The sequence below is a fragment of the Rhizophagus irregularis genome, chromosome 24, assembly GCF_026210795.1.
Source record: "Rhizophagus irregularis chromosome 24, complete sequence".
NCBI classification, from domain to species: domain Eukaryota; kingdom Fungi; phylum Glomeromycota; class Glomeromycetes; order Glomerales; family Glomeraceae; genus Rhizophagus; species Rhizophagus irregularis.
In genome coordinates, this window is record NC_089452.1 from 2,561,767 (window position 1) to 2,581,194 (window position 19,428).

The 19,428-nt window shown below is 26.2% G+C and overlaps 4 protein-coding genes across 4 annotated transcripts; all 4 read left to right on the forward strand.

Annotated features, from left to right (window-relative positions):
* Nucleotides 1-3,138: 3,138 nt before the first annotated feature.
* OCT59_016254 (uncharacterized protein) lies at nt 3,139-3,477 on the forward strand (the record flags this gene model as incomplete). Its single annotated transcript, XM_025321940.2, has 1 exon — nt 3,139-3,477. The coding sequence occupies one exon, from the start codon at nt 3,139-3,141 to the stop codon at nt 3,475-3,477; it is 339 nt and encodes a 112-aa protein (XP_025167558.1).
* Nucleotides 3,478-5,567: 2,090 nt separating this feature from the next.
* OCT59_016255 (uncharacterized protein) lies at nt 5,568-5,885 on the forward strand (the record flags this gene model as incomplete). Its single annotated transcript, XM_025321941.2, has 1 exon — nt 5,568-5,885. One exon carries the CDS (start codon nt 5,568-5,570, stop codon nt 5,883-5,885), a length of 318 nt encoding a protein of 105 aa, XP_025167559.1.
* A 4,846-nt stretch (nt 5,886-10,731) lies between these two features.
* On the forward strand, nt 10,732-12,457 carry OCT59_016256 (uncharacterized protein; the record flags this gene model as incomplete). Its single annotated transcript, XM_066132360.1, has 2 exons — nt 10,732-12,243; nt 12,441-12,457. Exons 1-2 carry the CDS (start codon nt 10,791-10,793, stop codon nt 12,455-12,457), a joined length of 1,470 nt encoding a protein of 489 aa, XP_066003354.1. The 5' UTR covers nt 10,732-10,790.
* Nucleotides 12,458-16,712: 4,255 nt separating this feature from the next.
* On the forward strand, nt 16,713-18,221 carry OCT59_016257 (uncharacterized protein; the record flags this gene model as incomplete). The annotated part of the gene is made up of 1 exon (XM_025332763.1): nt 16,713-18,221. One exon carries the CDS (start codon nt 16,713-16,715, stop codon nt 18,219-18,221), a length of 1,509 nt encoding a protein of 502 aa, XP_025167561.1.
* Between the last annotated feature and the right edge of the window lie 1,207 nt (nt 18,222-19,428).

Below are 19,428 nucleotides of genomic sequence, written 5' to 3' on the forward strand. Positions count from 1 at the left end.
GTAATGAGTTTTGGTCACGAAAAAAGAATTCGAGTTTTTATATTTATAAAAAGTACAAAGATAAATTCTCTATATTTCAAGGAATTGTATGTTGCATATTATCCAATTTTAACAAAAAAGTTATTGCAAAATATATGTTCGACCAAATGAATTTTCAAGGTTTCACAAAATATTTATCATGGAAAAAAAGTTTTGCATTCTCACAAATGAAAAGTTTGAATCATTTTGAGCAAGAAAGACATTATCTTAAGTTATGACCAAATAATGGTCGCAAGTTTTAAAATACAGAATGACCTGTTAATCTGATAAATTTATTTATTTTATTTTAATTTATTTTGTACGATAATACCTACTATTATTTTTTAGGCGAAAAAAAGAAATAGTTACATTCCTGATCGTAGTATATCGCAAATAAGAATTTTATTTTGTACCTGAATTCATGGAACCCGGTTGTGTAAGTCACGTGACAGTGATTTTTTGGGTTTACAGTAAACATTAAAGAGAAGCAAGTGGGGTAAGTTAAGCTAAAAGAACCTAAGTAACGACTCTATTATATTGCTATCCTGAGAGAAACGTGTCGCTAAGATAGGAAGTATCGTGGATAGTTATTCGGCTTCAAAATTAATGCATCGTTTTTTTTTGTCCAAAATAAGAGCCAGAATGCGTATGGTGACCGGGTATTGCTCATACAGGTTCATTAGTCTCTAACTCGTTTTCACATACCCTGTAAAAAATGTTGTTCCGTGTTATATTTCCGTGAATGTATCATTTTCACGTAATTTTTACGAATGCCACGGAGAAATAATGGAAATGTTTGGATAAAAATTTTTTATAGGGGTAAAAACATTTATCTAAGTTTTAAGAAGATTAGGAAAATTTTCGTTTAGTAAATCTAAAGTTGGAAATTGATAGGTCGTGCTTTTGATTTTCCAACTCATTTGTTTTAATATAGTCAAACTAGTAGGACGGCCAGTTGGATTATATACTCCTTAGTCCATTTTTTGTTGATGATGTTGTTTTTAATGGAGTCAAATTCTTTTGATTGAGGAAGTTTTTTGAAGCGTTTATTGCAATGATAGTTTATATCGATTTGCGTCTTGCGAAGGTTACAATCGATCCATCACTATTTGATTGTCCCATTTAAAAATCAATTGTTGTAATGGGAGAGCTTTTGTATTGATTTCCGTGTATGTATTCCGTTAGGTGTTAATTTGATAACGAAATAGAAATAATATTTCGTGGTGATCGTTGATCATTTTTTTCTTTTAATTATATTTGTATATTTTTCTAAACAACCGAATAATTATTATAAAATAATAAGTAAACAAACTTTTATTTTTAATTTTTTTTCTATTTTAGCTACAAATATAAAATTTTAATTATTAACTGATAATAAAAAATTTTGTAAACTAAACTTATTTATTTATTTATTTATTTATTTATTTTATGTAAAGTCGGAAGAACTATTCTAAGAGGGCATTTATCAAAAGAAATGTGCCCAACATTTAGTCCATCATCTATCCCGAGGGGCAGACCCTACCTAATTATTATATATGATAGACTGCTCCAACAACACGACCGATGAAGGAGCAGGTAAAAGAGAACATCGAACTATAAAACTAAAAAAATACGAACATCTATCTAATGGTTACATTAATGGGGTAAAATATTATGTGAATTAAAATATCGTATATAAGAATTAGATGTGGCAAAACTATACATTATAAAATAAACAAACATCTATAGATAAAGCGAACTTCTATAAGGGGTGAGAAGTCCCGTATTTTTCTTTCGCCAAAAAAAAAGGGCGCCAACTGTAAATACTGTCAGAGTTGGAATGGTTCACACTATTCTGAATTGTTTTTTAGGATAATCAAATTTGGGTGGTAATAAAAGTAAAAATACAGATGTAGAAAAAACTACTGCTAAGAATTTTGTAAACTAAACTTAAAATATGACAAGGACGGAGTTTTGAAAGGTAAGATCACGTGCAAGTGATCACACACTGTAGATAAAGCGACACGAGATATAACCATAAAACCTTCCTAATTAGTAATGATCGACTCGATCGGGTCCCTAAGGAAAGACGTCATTTCATGGAACTTTCCTACAAATAAAACGTAGTCGTTTAAACAAAATAAATTTAGAAACTAAATGAGAATTAATTAATTAAAATATAGTAATTCAAACAATCTTAATTTTAATGTTATAAACAAATAATTAATAATTCTTATTAATAATACTCCGTCAACAGTTTTTTTTTTTTACCCTGTAAAAAAAGTCGATCCGTTTTTTATTTTCCATCTTTTTTCCATAAAAGGCTAATTAATAACCTCCTTATATATCATGGAATTTATCGAATTATTTATATTTTCCGTGAATAGATCCGTGAAAGGCTCATTTTTACGGAGTTTTTTTACAGAAATAACGGATAAAATTTTTTATAGGGTTAGTATTTGTTTATCTATTATCTATTTTGTATAATTTTAGATTTTTTTTTTAGATTCGGGACCTTTAATGCGTAATATATTCATATAAAGGTATCTAATAATATTAAATAAATTAGTTTATTTTGTCATATAAATATCTTTAATGATATTAAATTGGTTAGTTTTAAATTTTGAGAATTCGCTTAATAATTAATACATCACAGAAAAAAGTAATTTATGAAAGGTTTTATTATTACAATACAATACATCATTTAAAGTTGATATTTATAAATGAACGACGGAAATAGAAGATTCTAGTCGATAATCTTTTTTTAGATCTTTTTTTTTCTAAAAAAAAAGAAAGAAACCACTAAGCAACGATATCGTTAATTTTAGAATAAATTGAATCGCTGATTTATTTAGGGATGTTTTGAATTGATGTCATCAATAATTTTGTTTTTAATATATAAATAATTGTGGAATTAACTCCGTACAATTATTAATCATTTATCCGATTAATAATTAAATTGCACAGCTCATAACAAACTTCATCTATAAATATACCCACACATCGTAGATTCTAATACAAAAAAAAAAAAAAGAAATAATCGTATAATTAAGAATAATTATTTCATTCTTATATTCACTTTATAAAATTACAACTATAAAATATCAGTAATTTCAAACTCTCAAAAATTTTCAAATCATCATGAAGTTTATTTTGATGTTTATTCTCATCATTGTAGCTTTCAGCAATTTCGCTGCAATAGAGTCCTTGGATTGGAAAAGAGATGAATCACGTACTCCCTCCACTAAAAAAACGCTTAAAAATTCACCTTTGGTGTCAAGGGCATTAGTTTGTCCATCCGGAACTTATGAATGTAACGATAGTGAAGGAGGATGCTGCTCATACGGCACAACCTGTTTACCTAACTTCAAATGCAGTAGTGGAAACCCTATCGCAACTAGTAATGGGATTATATTAGAAAAGTCATCAACTATCTCACAAATGCTCTCTGTTGTATTAGCTTACTTGTATTTAGTTTAATATTTACACTTCACTAGTTTTTGGGAATCAATAAGTTAATATTTTATTTTATTATTTTTATTGTTTATTGTTCCATATCTTATAGGATTTAAATTTTTAAATTAAATAAATCATTTATACGTTGACTATATAATTGATCACTGTCTCAGTTAAAAATTATTAAAATTATTATCAGAAATACTTTATTAGTTTTGTTATTTATCTCTTATAAAACTAGAACTTATATATAATATACTGAGGTAAGGCGACTATTGAATTTACTAAATACTAATAACTGTACGCAGGGATTTACGCAGAATTAACATCTGACCAAATAGTAGAAAAACTAAGCAACTGACTTATTATTATATTATGAGGTAATATTGTAAATGTACAATATTAATAAATATAAATATATATGTCAATTTTGTATTACGCAAATTAATGAAAAAGAAAATAAATAAGATAACCTGACAGTGACTAAAAAATCCTTGGGTTGTACGCCTAATCTGTAAAATGGTGACCCTATCATTACATATATATTTAGAACTTGACAACTTATATGTTCACGTAGGATCTAATACAATTATTAATGGAATATATTCGTGAGAACTGCTTTATTAATATTTAACAAAATACAAAATTAATCCGTTATAAAACTGTAAAGAAGACGGATATCCGTAGATAATCCGTCACATCCGACGTCCGTATTGTGTTAAAATGTACTATCCGGATACGGCAAGACGGTAAGTGTTGGCGGAACAATACATTGCTTTATAATCACGTGACTCACACATTGCGATTTTTTAACTCAACTATGTAACAACGTATAAATAACGGATAGCGGATTATTTGACGGATTAATAGTGGATTAATCTGGATTTATCCGTGCATTCAGAAAATTATCCATTATCCGAGTTCGTATCGGATTTAAGGAGGATTATCCGGATAAACGGATTTCGGATCGCTCTACTCGATCTATATAAATAAGGTAATACTTCAAAAGTTATGCAAATATTTCCTTTTTTAGACAATTCCAGCGGAAGCGATATAATTCCAGTCTTGAATGTATGTTTATTTAATTTATTGCTATTGAAATTTTGTTCAGAGAGGACTATGTTTCCTTTACATTTTTCAACGTTCTTTTCTCATGTGTCGCAAAATTATGTGGAATGTAATCAAATAGTTTGTAATTGTGTCACATGACAGATGATTGTTAACGATCTGTGGGCATATTTACTTAGTGAAGGAAATTGATTATGCTAGACATTTTAAGCAATATAATAAGAATTATTGTTTCAACTATTTTGTTAATTTCTGATGAGAATTATTAAATTTATAAAATTTATTACTAAATAAAGTTAATTTTTGATCAAAAATAGAATTATTGAATTAACTTAAAAGCTCTTTTCATTTGATTTTATTTTTTTTTTCATATTGTTTAAGGCAATAATTATTTTGTACAGCATTCTATTTTTAAAAAAACTTCTGATTATCACAAACTCCAATTTTCTAAATTTATGATCCGTGCAACATGTGGAAATGAAGTTGAAACAGGAGACGTTAACATAAATTCTAAATAGTCGAATCATTACAAAAATTATGCAACTTTTTTTTTAAAATCATAATCTAAAGCAAAATATGAGAGTTAATAATTAATAGTTAAATTTGAATATGAGTTAGTTATAACGCATCATTTTTTCGTTAAATCATTTATGTACAAATGGGAAAAGAATGAAGAAATTACTACAATATTTTTTAAATATTTTTTTATTTTTTTGACAGAGTCACTTTTTTCTATTGATCTTGCAGTATACAAGATAGATAATCATCATTTCATTATTTTTACTTTTTTATAAATCAAATGACCTCTTATTGTTTCAAATAATGCAATAATACGTAAGACGAAATTTTACTTATTTATCCATATAACGATTAACGCTAAGCTTAATCAATATTCTGTAGTACAACTCGAACATCTATAAAGACGTCCACTAGTTACGTTTACAAAAAAAAAACAAAAAAAAAAAGAATTTTTACCTTCGCTCTATAAAATTAACATCCTACAAAACAATAATAATTTCAATCGATCAAATACTTTCAAAGTCATCATGAAGTTTATTTTAATGTTCATTCTTGTCATTGTAGCTTTTAGCAATTTTGCTGCAACGGAATTCTTGGACGAACGTATTCCTACCATTGAAAAATCACTTAAAACCTCACCTTTGGAGACAAGGGCATTAGTTTGCCCATCCGGAACATATGAATGTAATGATAGTGAAGGAGGATGTTGCTCGACCGGTACAACTTGTTTACCTAACTTCAAGTGCAGCGGTAGTGGAAATCATAGTGGTGGGATTATATTAAAAACATCACCAACAATTTCACAAATACTCTCAATTGTATTAGCTTATTTGTATTTAATTTAATATTTATTTATATTGAGATAGTTTTTAGGATTTATTGATTATTTTATTGTATTTTATTAAATTATGTATTTATCTTACGATCATTGTTAAATAAAATTTATTAAATCATTTATACGTTGATCGTATAAATTGATTCCTACGTAAAATTCAATTTATTATTCAATGCAGATTTAATTCTATTTCTAATATTTACCGTATATTATTTAGAAAATATCCAGTCCTATTTATTGCGGTTGTAAGTTTGATTCTTGTATGTGACTATGCCTTTGTACAGTAAGTTTATAAAGGATGATGATTTATTAAAATTAGACTATTTCACACTAGTACTAAGTGTGTATGTTTTACATATACAGTATTCGGTGTTACATGATCAACATCGATTTTGAAACTGCGTTCATCGATTTCCGTTAGTTAAATTAGATATCATTTATCTAATTTTTTTATTAATACCGTATTTTTTCAGTTTATATTATTAATTTTATACTTTTATTATACTCAAGAAAAGCTCCCATTAATAGAAATTAATCAATGATCAAATTAATTTCTACTTTTGGTTCAAGTATACTGAAGAACTATGCTATAATGTAAAATAATAAGATCCACTTAAAATAATGGAAGATGGGCAAATAGGAATCCTGATATTAATATAAAAGATGCAATGTGTAAGCCATAAATACATAAAATGAGAGTGGGTAACATTTGATAGATTTACCGATATTAAAGAAATTGATGGTGAATTTCCAAAGTATATTTTACAAAAAAAACGAGTCTAAACCTATGATAAAATTATATGGATCACAGAATATGTCAAACAAATATTTAAATAATTCAAATAGGTACGTTTTATACAACAATATTCAATTAAGAATCATTAAAGTTTTATTTAAAAATATTATTGTTTGACCAAACCATAATTATATAATAATTTATAGAGTGTAATTTATTATACAGCATCATTATTATATTACCCTTTTATAACTGGTAATCTTTTTACAATATTATTAAACAGTCATCGAAATCAAATAAATTAGATTAAACATATATTACGACTGTTTTTAGTTAACTAAGAGTGGTGTCATTTTAACACTGATCATTCTATTTTCGCTAAGCCGTGTGCCAATGTCATTTGATAATCATTTCGGAGCTGGTGACCTTCAGTCGCTAAACAACATCAAAACAAAGATTCGTATCATGTGAACGTTGATCATTTTTATTTGAATTTATCACTCATATAAATTTGCTTTTATTAATAACAAATGATTTTAATTCATTTTTAACATCCTAAGACGACGTGTTATAATAGTTGTAAAATTGAGAAGTATCATGTGAAATTTGTTGTTAAAGAAAATAATAAAATTAATGATTCTATCTTCAAGTTGTAGTAACTTTCAATTAAATAGTAAAAAATAATTGATAATAATCAATCAAATATTAAATAATAATTAATAATAATCAGTTTCATAAAAAAGTAATTGAGTGCATACATTAATAATACACTATATTATTATTCTACTTATGTATTAGATAATACATCTTTATGACAACATAATACACGTTCCATTGTAACAACCCCAATATATTGAAAGCCAAACTCTAACTGTGCAGGCCTTTGACTTTCATCATATAGCCAATATGAAATGATTTGATTTTTTCATTACCTGTGTTGACACAATGATGGTCATTAACAAATTCAGGATCTTTTAAAAATCTACACCATTAGGGCCATAAGGGACATAAATTGTGATGTTGAGTATTGGCGAATATTTTGGCCATTTGAAATCCGTAATTTTAACATCATCTATGTAAAGCAAAAAAGTAAGTTCATTAATTTTTCACCCGTAGAATTATTAATATTGTTATTAACATACCGAATTCTTTTTGACAATCATATTCTCTTGCTCCAACAGGATAACAACCACCGTGCATTTTATCAATATGCATAAGTTTACCATTAATTCAGTATTGGAATTACATTGTCCCATTCCTGATAATGGACTATTGGACTTTGGACCCAATGGAGATATCCAGTCCAATTCCAATTCCGTTGGGACTGTGACTTTATAATTTAGGCCAAATCAATTAGTTATATACCATAATTCTGGCCAAATTTATAACACTACCTAAAATTAATTTTATAATATGGTAATTCTTTACAATTAAAAAGGCATACCGTATTATAAATTAGTAAATTAATTTATAACAATTGTAATTAGATTTTTTATTAATATTTTTAATTATTTATTATGAAAAGGTTTTAGGTATGACCAGATACAAGCTTCAATGTGAAAAAGATAAATAAAGATGATATATTAAAATTTTTAAAGTATAGGTCTCCTAACTATCCACAAAATAATAAATTTTTAAAGGTGATAAATGAACAAATGCGTCAGATGATCTGATGTGTCACATGAATCATCTCAAACCGGAAGTAATCGGAAGATGAATCAAATGAAAAAAATGATGATAATAATGAAAGTGGTAGTAATAACAATGAAGAACTTGAAATTAGCATTGATAACGTTCTCATAACTATTCAGGATTTGTATTCTGGAATTTGGATTCTTGGACGAAATTCGGAACTGCTGTGTCTTACGGTCAGTCAGTGCATGATCGTTCGATAACTGTTGATGAATTTCGATTTTTCGAGAGAATAAGAACTTTAAGTGAATGAAGATGATTTGGTAAGTTAAAGAAAGGAAACATAACACTATACAAAATACATAGTATAAGAAGCAGAGGTCAGAGTAGTGCTTCGAACCGTTTCTAGTCCATCCAGATGAATCCGGATGAATCCGGATTTTTTTTTCATCCGGATATCCGGTTTTGATCCGGATTTTGATCCAGATGAAAAATATCCGGATTCATCCGGAATCCGGATAGAAAAAAAAAAATTTTTCTAATATTTTTTATAGATTTTGTAATAAATAAATAGTCTATTAGTTTCGCAACTGATAAATAATTTATTAATATATAAATTTTGTCATGAACAACGATAAATTGATGATTAGTAAAAAATTATTTATTTATTATTAATTTATTTAATATAATTAAAGTGAAAATTATTTATTAATCTTATTAAGTAAAATCATAATTTAAGAAGCGATATTGTTTTTTAAGCCTGATTTTATCAAAATTTGAATAAAATTTGTAACTCAGGCCAAATTAATAGTGCCGGCCCGAATTACGATAAAATAAGCTAATTCAAATTCAATAATCAAATCGGAAAAAATTTAAAAAAACCTACCAAATTGTATTAATAAGTACCATTATCTCTAATATGGATCGTCATATGCAATCTAAAAAATTTTATATATGAAATCTGATCCGGATTCCGGATTTCACCCGGATTTCTGACCCGGATTTCAATCCGGATCAAACCGGATATAATCCGGATTTTTTTTTTGTGTAATCCGGATGACGGATTTCATCCGGATCGAAGCACTAGGTCAGAGACGTAGAAGCTTGTGATAGACGTTAGTTGACCGGTACGTTGATGGTGAGTATCGCTTTGTGAGGGATATATATGAAAATTAGCGTTAAAAATTTTTTTCTTCGTTTTCTTCAATAATTGTGTCTTGTTTTTTATGTTTATTTTGTCTATTAGATCGAATGGTTAGTTATAGGGGCATATAGTAATGGTACTTGTGTACATATGTATTTCTTGATGTGATTATGGGTCTTGTTATGATAGGCAATATAATTAATAAAGAAATGCGTTACTAATTAGTTTCATGTGGTTTTCTTTTTTAGAAAGCCGGCCAACCATTTTAGCATCTTTTATTGATTATAAATCAAACTTATCCATTTGCAAATCAGTAAAAGTACAAACCAACGATCAACTAAGTTTATAGTTGTGTAAAACAATATCAGTAAAGAGATGCGATCTGAAAATCTATCTATCCAGAAAATCCGCTTTAAATCTGATCTGAACTCAGATAACGAATCCGTCACGGTCAGATAATCCATTATCCGTTATTATACGTTGGTAATTCCCTATATTATTTTGTAGGAAAGTTTAACTGCAATTTCGTTAATTACTAAAGAAAATTAATCTACTGATATTTAAAGCGATATAAAATTATTATTTTCTAGGAGCTAAAGTCAGGCTTATTATTAATAAATTTTCTTGATAATTGATCAATTATTAAATTTGTAATTACGATCAAATTTATCTGTATAAAAAGTCAAAATGAATTTCTAATTTCTGAATTTATTTTTTCCATAATAATATTGATTATATTTTTAGGACAGACAAATCGCACATAATATGTAATATTGAAAAACTATACAATAAATACATACTCAAAAATTTACATCATTTTAATTCATATTTAGTCTATAAAAATAAAAAAAAAAAGAATTTTTCTAACTATCAGGGTGATGATCACCGATGACTGAAATTATGACGATTGACCAACATTAAAAAAATATAGTGCCAGTAAAAATTGTCAATTCTGGTCAAAGGTGATGATGATTTGAAGTTAAAAACTAATAAAAAAATGGGATTAATTAATTTAATTTATTTTTTTTTTCATGTAAAATAATATATTTTATCTGCTTACAAGAATAAGGCATTATCATATAAATTTCAATATTTTAGATTAAAAACACAGTGAATGAGCAACAGTTTAATAAGAAAAACGTTTCGGCGGTATACCATTATTTTTATATCCCCATTTATGTTTATCATATTCTCCTAATCTAAATACGTTATAGTTATAAATCATATGAGTTAAAATAATGATTGATCATCATCGTCATACATTACAATAATAAGCATCATTGTGTGACTGGCGTACTACAAAGCAAGTATCAACAACGCCTTGTATAACATGTCAAAAACAAAATACTTTTATTTCTCAAAAAAAAAAAAAAAAAAAAAAAAAATTTTAATAATTAAAAAAAATGTCTTTATTATATAGAGATATTCTTTATCCAATATTTGAAGAATTACAATATGACATAAAGTCTCTTGCCTCATGTCTTAGAGTTAATAAAACTTGGTGTGAAATAGTCATTCCAATTTTGTGGAGAAATCCTTGGGAGCATTTAACTTTTAAGAAAAAGAAATTACTATTAAACATAATCATTTCACATTTATCAGATGAAGCAAGAACTAACTTAAATCAACATTTTAGTTTCATTAGTTTTATTACAAAACCACATAAGAGGCCTTTGTTTAATTATATTAGTTTTTGCAGACATTTAAATTTAGAAATGATCGAACATATAGTTAGTATCCATACTCAATATCGATATCGTAAAAAAATTAGAAATAATATACTCAAGCTTTTTATTAATAAAAATGCAAAATATACACACCTTTATATGCCTAGTTACCATGATGACCATCATCTTATTCCTGGAGCTGAACAGTGTCTTTCAGAAATTAAATTCCTTAGATGTGATGGTAGAGTGCATGATAAAAATTTAACCATGTTAACAAAAGTTTGTAAATCAATTAAAGAATTGCACCTTTTCCTTTATGATTCTAATAACAATTATGGAATTTCTAAGTTAATTGAAAACCAAAAAAGTCTATTTGGAATTAGTTTTCTAAATACATATTCCTCTCATTATAATAACTCATTTTGTAAAGTTCTTGAAAAATCGTTGGTCAAACATGCAAATACTATACAATATTTTAGTACATTTGTACAACCTCAAACACAAATTCTTACATCTTTTGTAAATTTAAAAACATTAATATTAAATAATTGTGAGTTTGATCGCCGCAGATGGTACTTTATAGAAAATGTATCTTTACCTTCCCTACAATTTTTAGATGCTAATACTATTAATACTGAGAGTTTGACAAGTTTAATTAAAAATTCCGGTGAGAAACTTACTGAAATAAGAATTTTTAATTTGCTTGCTTTTTCCAATGGGAATTATAATAAAAAAATTATTCAGGCTATTTGTCAAAGTTGTCTGAACCTTATGCATCTTGAATTATACTATATAGATGCCAATGTTTTAGAATTAGAGAAATTATTGACTAGGTGTCAATATTTAAGTAAATTAGTATTTCATTTTAGTTCGAAGTTTTGTTCTTCGAATTTTTTTCAAGATAAATTTATTATAGACTGGGGTAATTTATTCAACATTTTGGCTGCATCATCACCATCTAGTTTATTCAAATTTACATTTTATTTTCCTGTTAATAACCCTGAATTAAAATCCTTAAAATTATTTTTTGATACTTGGGAAGGTAGACATCCTATGTCATTAATCATTTTTACAGAAAGTAATTTCACTAATACTAAAAATACTAAAAAGCAATTAGATGATTTAATAAATAGTTATAAAGCAAAAGGAGTAATTAAAGAGTTTGTCTATAATTTTCATGATGATGAAAGTAAGGCAACAATAAAAGGGGCAGTTAAAGATCTAGTAGCTGTAATTTTTAATGGATTTAAAAATGGATTGAACTCTTATATTCTTTACTTGTTTTTTTTTCTTTTTTTTGTATTTCATTTATGTATCAAAAAAGTTTATTATTTTTTTTTCATTATTTTTTTGTATTTCATTTACTATATATATCAATAAAGTTAGGGTTGGAACAGTCCTAGTCCTATATTAGTCTTGGGACCAGTATTCCCGGTCTTTGGTGTCTTTGGTCCAAAATTTGAGGATCGGTCCGGACTGGGACTAATACATATGATTTTTTGTATCCAATAAAAATGAGCCTGTTCATCTATTTTTCTACTTTAGATTTTGTTTTGATTTTTTTTTTGAATATTTCAGATTTTCCCATTTCGAAATTTTTAAATTTTTACTATGATATTATTTATAGTAAAGTTATATAATCAGACTTCGGAGAAACCGCAAATTGTACTATACAATGTTTTTTTATTACTGTAATTATAAATTTAATTACAATTCCTTGATTCAAATTTTTAATTTAAGTTTTCTGCCACTTAATATGAATTTAATACTTAAATCCTAAAGTTAGTTTATTGAATATTTCAATGTTTCTTAGTAAATATATACGAACGCATTCTTCTCACAAAGTCACAATACATGTGTAAATTACAATGAAGAAAAGCAAAGACTATTCAGAAGGGTGAATATAAAGATGCTAAAACTTAAATAAATTATAAGATTTTTTTAACAATAAACCTTTACCCTTAATTAAATAAATCATGGGACAAATTTCCTAAATACAAATCGGCCCAGTCCCGGTCCAGTCCAGTCAAGGCTGAAAGACAGGTCTTTTTGGAAGTTAATAAAATTATTATAAAATATTTATAACAAATTGTGAAAATAACAAGATATGGTTTACACGAATTTTATGCTACTGTATTAAAATATGGTGGAAACTTGTCCAATTTTCATGTTGTACGCCAGATTTCAATGAAGTTTTCAGTTTTGTGGAAATTTTATGGAAATATTATGCAAATTGGACAAGTTTCAATCACGTACACCAAGGTTTCCATGGTGGAAACCATACCACTTCGACCAGTGTAAAAAACTTTAGTTCCTTTTTTTTTAATTTTTGAATTAAGATAGATGTTAAAAATGGACTAAGAAAGATCTCAACAATAAGGACCCTGAAATATATATATGGTAGGGTACACAGACACATCAGCATCGTAGTGGAGTTAGGCGGACCAAAGTTTTGATTTGCGTATAACTTGAGATTTTTTTGTCCATAGTTAGGTCATCAGTTTGCATTTCTTTTATATATGTAAAAATTCAGTTTGCATATTGTTGGCCTAAATTAGACTAATTAATATATATCATATTTATGTACTTATTTACCAACTGCATTGTAATATTTTAGCATTAACTGAAGGTATTAAGTGATATTGTGACTATTTTGAAAAAAATTATTAAAATAAAATAAATTTACTTTATAACACTGATATTTGCTTTTAAAACAATGAAGAAGGCCCCAAGCAATATATAAAATAAGTCATTAGAAATTAGCAAAAATTTACTATTAGCTCTACGCATTTTTTCAGGGCCGGAATTATGATAATTTCAGTTAGCTACTAATAAAATTTTGACCAACATTATCGAAAATTATCTAAAAAAGGAATGATTTCATGGTTATTTTGGCGCCTATTCTACGCGTTTATTTCTTGTTCTCTATTTCAGTATTATTGCTCGGGTCTCCTCAATAAAGGTTAATGATAAAATGAATAAAATAAATCATGTATGTGCGTGAACTTAATATCTGAAATTTTATTTTATAAAAAGTCTCTGACTGACTTCCGTATATATAATTCTTGGACCTGAACAATAGTTCTAAACCAAATTTGTAACTGTCCATTTGTTAAATTTCAATAATTACTAAAAATAATAATATTTATATCAAAAAAATCATATAAAAAAATTGGATACGTTTTTTATAAAGTTTTTATACGATTTTTTTCCTTGGAAATAACGTATCATAATAGGATACGGGAAAATGCACAATTCCGTATCACTAAAAATATGGTTTGGATACGGAATTTGCACGGAATTCATATGGAATTTACATGATTTGATCACTGATTTTATCACGAAATTTATACGATTTGGTCACTGAATTTACTATTTGTATTACAGTTTACTATAATTATATTTACATAAATCTAATTTTACTTTATTAAATTAAATAAAAAATAAAAAATAAACAAAATACAAATACATTATGAAAATTCCCTCCTTATTAAAACCACCTATTGCAACCAAAATTATCTATAAGTTCAGGTTCATTTGGAGTCAAACAACCTAAAAAAAAAACAAAAAAAGAAACATAAGAACGTCTAACTTAATTGGAAACAAAACCCCCCTTCATGTAGTATCTGCAATCGTCCAAGTCACCAAAGGTCAGCATTCCTACAAAAAGAAAAGAACTGAACCCAACTTATAAAAAAAAAAGAAATTCGAACTGACCTAAAAAAAGAAAAAAATCCTGAACAATTCTAAAAAAAGGAAAGGAAAGGACTCCCAAACTGCAAAAAAGAAAAAAGAAACTGAATCTTCTCACAAAAAAAAATCTGCTGGCCTATGAAATAAAAAAAGGGAACTAAAAAAGAAAGGGGAATAAAGAATAAATCTAAAAAAAAAATTTTTTTTAACTTTCCTAACTTCGTTACCCTCTTTTTAAAAAAATATTTTTTTTTAAGAGAGGACGTCAAAGTTAGAAAAATAAAAAATTTTTTATAAAGAGGAAATAGAAATAGAAAGAAGAAAATTTTTTTTTAAAAAAAAAAGAAGAGTGGGAATAAAAGAATAAAATCAAAAAAAATTTTTTTTTTAAAGGAGTGATGAAAAAAAATTTTTAAAGTGAGGTACGAAAAAAAAAATTTTTTTTTAAAAGGGGGGTGACGAAAATAGAAGAAAAATTTAGAAAAAATAACAAAAATAAGACAAGAGAAAAGAGAAGGAAGGGAAATTAAAGACAAAAAGGAAGATCGGAAGATCAAACTCATCAAAGTAAGGGTTTATATAAAAAACAAAAAACGTATCATAACAAAACAATAAACAATCACGTGATCTCGTGTTATGATACGAGATTTTTGTAAAATATTTTCTAAAAATATTAAGTTTAAAAATTCCGTATACATTCCGTATGAGAAACGTACATAAAATGTATACAAAACGTATCCTTTCCGTATACATATTTCTTATAGGGTATTTGAATTATTAGTGAGTAAATTTCCATTACAAACCATTTCTATAGATAAGAGATTATAAATGGAAATATTATTTAAGTAAAATTTACGTTAGGCATCTGGCATTAAAGAATTATGCAACGGTTTATCGATTATTTGAACTCTTCATAAAATGTTTATTACACCGATCATTGATGTAATCTTTACGCAATAATCATACTAGTTTCATTCATTAAGTATTTGCGACTAATTGACAGAGTAATCAAGTTAAAGACATTAAACTAATCAATAATAATATAATATCCTTTTTATTAGCGTGTGTAAAAATTTTACTCAGACTGGTGGAATATAGTATAGGCCAGGAATTATGATAGTTTTCTGTTAAACCTATTTTTTTTAAAAAAAAACCGCAGAAAGTTTTCAGTTTATAATTTTGATGCTTAAGTCATAACACAAGATAACATCAACCCTGCCATACGGTTGAATCAATTTGTTTGTGATCTTTAAAAACAATTTGATAATTTGAAAGTATACATTCTATATTATAATAAATCATGCCTAGCTTAAATAAGAATGAAAGTGGAATGTGATTAAATATTTTTTTCATTATCATTATTACTCTATAAATTATCAATGAGAAAAATTATTAAACCCAACGAACAACATGCTATATACTAAAATTATCGTCCTCCATACTCGGCTTATTTTGTGGTATTTGTAAGGGATATTCTTTTGAATATATCATATCGAAAATTTCCAAATTAAACAAATTAACCACAATAGATGAAACTTAATCTATTTAATATTTAATATATGTACATATGAGAGAGTCAATAAATCTTGACCGATCGGTATTAACAAAATATGGAAAGCTTCCTAGTTTTTCGGAGATTCATTGATGATGATATTTGCGAACTGTATTGGACAATTCTAAAATATTTTACACGTTCAATAAGTTTGATAATGGACATAAGAAAGATTAAAAAATTAAATTTATTATTTATTATTCATATATCATATATAATCTAAAAAAATCTATATATGTAGATCATCATACGTAGGCATCATTGATATCTTTGATTCCGTCATAATGCAGATCTGGTGTACGTAAGTAAAACTATTAAACAACTCCTTGTACAACATACCAAGAACTATATATTTCTGAATTCCGAAACAAAAAAAAATATTTTTTTGAACCACTAATAATAACAAAAAAAAAATGTCGATATTATATAGAGATATTTTATATCCGATATTTGAAGAATTACAACATGACAAAAAGACTCTCGCTTCATGCCTTAGAGTTAATAAAACTTGGTGTGAAATAGCTGTTCAAATTTTGTGGAGAAATCCTTGGGAACACTTAGATTATGTACATGATGAGAAAAAATTATTATTAAACGTAATTATTTCACATTTATCGGATGAAAAAAGAACTAACTTAAATCAACAGTTTAGTTTTATTACAAATTCACATAGGAGACCTTTATTTAATTATATTAGTTTTTGTAGACAATTAAATTTAGAAATAATCGAATATACGATTCATTCCCATATCAAAAATGAAGAAATCAGAAATGATATACTCAAACTTTTTATTAATAAAAATGCAAAATATACACACCTTTATATTCCTAGTTACAATGACTATCATCTTATTCCTGGAGCTGAACATTGTTTTTCAGAAATTAAATTCCTTAAATGTGATGGTAGAGTAAATGATAATAATTTAGCTTTATTAACAAAAGTGTGTAAATCAATTAAAGAATTACAAATTTATATTCACAAGTCTGTTAACAATTATGGAATTTCAAAGTTAATTGAAAACCAAGTAAGTTTATTTAGTATTAGACTTGTCTGTCGGTATTCTTCCGATGCTTCCGATGATAGCATGTTTTGTAAAACTCTTGAAAATTCATTGATCAAACATGCAAATACTATACAATATTTTTATATATGCGGAAAACTTGAAACACAAATTCTTTCATCTTTTGTAAATTTAAAAACATTGATATTAAACGGTGGTTGGTTCGATGATTACAGTTATTTAGAAAACGCATCTTTACCTTCCCTACAAATTTTAGATGCTAACAATATTAATACTAAGAGTTTGACAAATTTAATTAAAAATTCTGGTGAGAAACTTACTAAATTAAGGATTTATAATAATAATAGTGGATTTCTTGAGGTGATTAATAATAATATAATTATTCGAACCCTTTATCAACATTGTCCAAACCTTATAAGTCTTAAATTATTCTATAAAGAAGTTAATGTTTTAGAATTAGAGAAATTATTGATTAAATGTCAATATTTAAATAGTTTAGAATTATTTTTTAATTGGAATTTTCCGCAAGTTAATTTTATAAATTGGGATAGATTTTTCAACATTTTGGTTACATCATCACCACCTAGTTTATTCAAATTTACGTTTCATTATCCTTTTTATAAACCTAAATTAGAATCCTTAAAATTATTTTTTAATAATTGGAAAGGTAGACATCCTATGTCATTAATCATTTTTACAGAAAGTAATCTTGCTCATGAAGAAAAATTAAATAATTTAATAAGTAAATATAAAGCAAAAGGAGTAATTAAAAGGTTTGATAATAATTTTTATAATAATGATGATTCAATAGAAAGTAAAGAAAAATCAAAAAGGGTAGTTGAAGATCTTAAGACTAAAGCAGTTTGTATTTTTGATGGATTTAAAAAGATATTTAATTAATTAAATTTTTTTATTCTTCGTTTTTTTTATTCTTTTTTTTTTTTTTTTGTATTTCTTTTTTATTCGTTATGTATTTAATAAGACATATAATATTGTAACAAATATTATAAATAGTAAAATTAAAAATATTTATACCAATTTTTTAAAAATAAAAACTTGTGATTTTTTATTAATATCCATCTTAGTTACAAAATTAAGAAGAAAAAAAACTTAAACAATAAGAATGCACAATGATGTTCTGAACCAAATTTTATGTAACTGTTCAATAAAAAAGCAAAGAACATTTCAGTTGTTAAATTTTAATAATTATTAAAAAAATCTTACAAGAATACATATGGGCCGAATATATATGAAATTTGTGATGATCTGCAAATAAAATAAACTTAGATAAGCTTTCTACAAAAAAACAATATGGTGGGGAATCGTTTTCCTATTGGATGTTGTAAATATGTGACATGTTAAAGTTAGTATAATGTGCTCTATTTTTATAACATTATTTGCACATTATTACGTTTAAAAGTAAGGCATTTTATATAGCAGTTTACGCTGTAAACTTTTTTTAAATATATTAATAGGTTTATTTTTATTTTTTAGGCATTATTGTTTAATAATTATTGTAATTATTGTATATTATATGTATTTATATAATAAACAGCATATTTTTAAGGGTTATTCTTTATTTTTGACGGTATTTTATAATGGTTTTATTACATAAAAGAAGCGTTCGAAATATTTTTTTGATTTTTTTTCGCTTGTTACACTAAATTTGATTGGTTCGATATTGTCACACTTATTTTCATGTGACATTTGGTTGGTGAGTCGCCCATGATAAATATTTATTTTGATTAATGAGAGATAGATTTCCATACTATTACAACCCATTTCTATAGATAAGAGATATAAATCGAAATATTATAAAGTTGGAAGACGTAAAAGGTGTAATCAAGTATAGGAATTCAAATATTATACATACGAATTTTCCAAATGAATTGCAAGCTTGGAAGAAAGATATTTTTTTTTTATCAACTATTTAAGTAAAATTTAGGTTTAAACTAAAATTCATGTTAAAGAATTTAAATGAAAACACTTTTATTAAATTAATCAATAAAAACAGAATGTCTTTCCTATTAGTGTGTGCCAAAAGCTGTCCATAATTTTACTCAGACTGGTAGAAGTATACTGCAGGCCGGAATCACAGTGTTTATCT